The following is a 2,145-nucleotide window of genomic DNA, read 5'->3' on the forward strand; positions in this document are numbered from 1 at the left end:
GTTAGTTGTTATGATCAGTGAACATAAAGTATATTTTCTCCTCTGAGTACGAGAAATGATTTCAATGTAAGAATGGAGTGCATTTTAAGGAAAATCCTTTGATGTACATAACCCAACACGAGCTAAGCTTTCTGAAAAGAGACATCTGACAGAACCAGTTACAGCATTGTGAGAAGAAAAGGAGAAAGAAAAAAAAACCCCACACTCATCTAACGCAATGATGTGAAGCTCCCACAACTGGGCCTCAGTTGACGTAACAAATTGATAGAAGGAAAGAAAGAAAGGAATTGCAGAGTCTGGTCCACCATTGCCACTTCTATAAACAGAAAATAATGAAATAATGAATGAAAGGAATAAGATGAAATGGCACTTCCCAACTCTCCAACATTCCACATCGCCACCTGCTCCCTCCCAATATATTAACATCACTACTACTCAATCCTACATAGCACAATTAGCGTACAGAATGGGAGAAGTGAGAGAATTCGGCAGAAAAAGAATGGTGCCGGTGCCTCCCATGGCCGTCCATGCTTTTTCTCAACTTCCCTTCAGCAGATCCTTCGACCCAGATGGCCTTTTGTATCGATCACGGGGAAGCCAAGTGGAGAAATCTGTCAGAATCTTCGGCATACAAATCGAGAAAGAGAAGGTTTCTTCTGAACTGAAATTCGAATGCCGATTCTGCTGCAGGGTTTTTCCGACCTCCCAGGCTCTGGGAGGCCACCAGAATGCCCACAAACGGGAAAGGCGTGAAGTGAAAAGGGTTTTCCGGACGCCCGGAAGTGATGATATTGGTGCAAGTTTTGAGCTTTTTGGTCGGCCTCAGTTGCCCTTTACTTTAGATCAGTGTGAGTCTGCTGTTTATTCGTGTAAGAAGGGAAGAGAAGGAAATGAGAAGTCATTTGGTGGAGGATCTGTGCACCGGTTTTTTGGGGAGAGAAGTGCGGAAGAGAAAATTGGTTCAGAAAGTTCTGAGGGTGTTGAGAAGGATGGGTGTGTCGACCTGCGCCTCAGGCTCGGTACTAATACCAGTTCAGATATCTTGAATACAGATATTTGTTGAATATTGAGATATATGTATAGAGTGTTTTATCTTATTTAATGAGAGGTTTCAGATCTCAGAACAAATTGGAGTTCATTTTAATGTCTGTGGCCGTTGTTTTCAATTCATTTGAGTACTAACTGTTCTTGTCTCAGTTTTTTAACTCACTTTTTTCCTTCTCATGTGATCTTCATTTTCAGAATACTGACTGTTCTTATTTTCGTCTGTGGTCTTCAGTTTCAGAATACTAAGTGTTCTTATTTTATTTTTCTGTCAAAGATGTTTTACATTTATGTTATAGGTGTTCAAAACCTGTAAAAAATCATTCTTAAGAATATCAGTTTGGATATCTTTAAGTACAAATACCTCTTGACCATTAAGACATTTAATGAGAGGTTTGAGTATTAGTTGTTTTTTTGTTTTTTTTTTAATTCAGTTTTATTTTCTGTGATGGCAATTTTCAATCTTTTGAATATTAATAATTTTTCTTTTACAACAGAACTGCTGAGAAGCTTGTGAGTGTTCATACGTGACTGTAATTTTCAATTCATTTGAGTTCTTATTGTTTTTGGTTTCTTTTAAACTCTTGATGATAATTTTCAATTTATTTGAATATTAGCTGTTCTTAATTTCATTTTTACATCCAGAAGCATTATACAGTTATATTATTTTATGAGATGGTTTTATTTTTTTTAAATTAACTGTTTTTATTTTATTTTAATATTTTATTCACATTTCTAAAACTTTTCAATATAAATATCTTTTAAATTTTAATTGTATGTTTTAATTGTAATTATTTAATTTGTTTATAAATATTTTTCTAAATAAATTCATTGTCATTTATATTATTTAAATATTTATTAATAAGATACAATTAATGTTGAGAGACATTCTACAATGGCAGTAAGGGGTGGAATGTAATGGCCTCAATTTGTTAATGTTAACAAAAATTATTACCTTTTAGCTTAAATTTGACAACCATTCACATGTCAAAATATTAATATTGAGGTGGAATGTAATGACCTAAATTTGTTAATGTTAACAAAAATTATTATCTTTTAGCTTAAATTTGACAACCATTAACAAGTCAAAATATTAATATT

General features: G+C 33.7%; 1 protein-coding gene across 1 annotated transcript; it reads left to right on the forward strand.

Moving 5' to 3' along the window:
* Positions 1 to 371: 371 nt before the first annotated feature.
* LOC131059585 (zinc finger protein 1) lies at positions 372 to 1,138 on the forward strand. Its single transcript, XM_057992654.2, has one exon. It carries the CDS (start codon positions 467 to 469, stop codon positions 1,061 to 1,063), a length of 597 nt encoding a protein of 198 aa, XP_057848637.2. The 5' UTR covers positions 372 to 466; the 3' UTR covers positions 1,064 to 1,138.
* The last annotated feature ends 1,007 nt before the right edge of the window (positions 1,139 to 2,145 follow it).

Source organism: Cryptomeria japonica, chromosome 9 (genome assembly GCF_030272615.1).
Source record: "Cryptomeria japonica chromosome 9, Sugi_1.0, whole genome shotgun sequence".
In the NCBI taxonomy this organism is placed as follows: domain Eukaryota; kingdom Viridiplantae; phylum Streptophyta; class Pinopsida; order Cupressales; family Cupressaceae; genus Cryptomeria; species Cryptomeria japonica.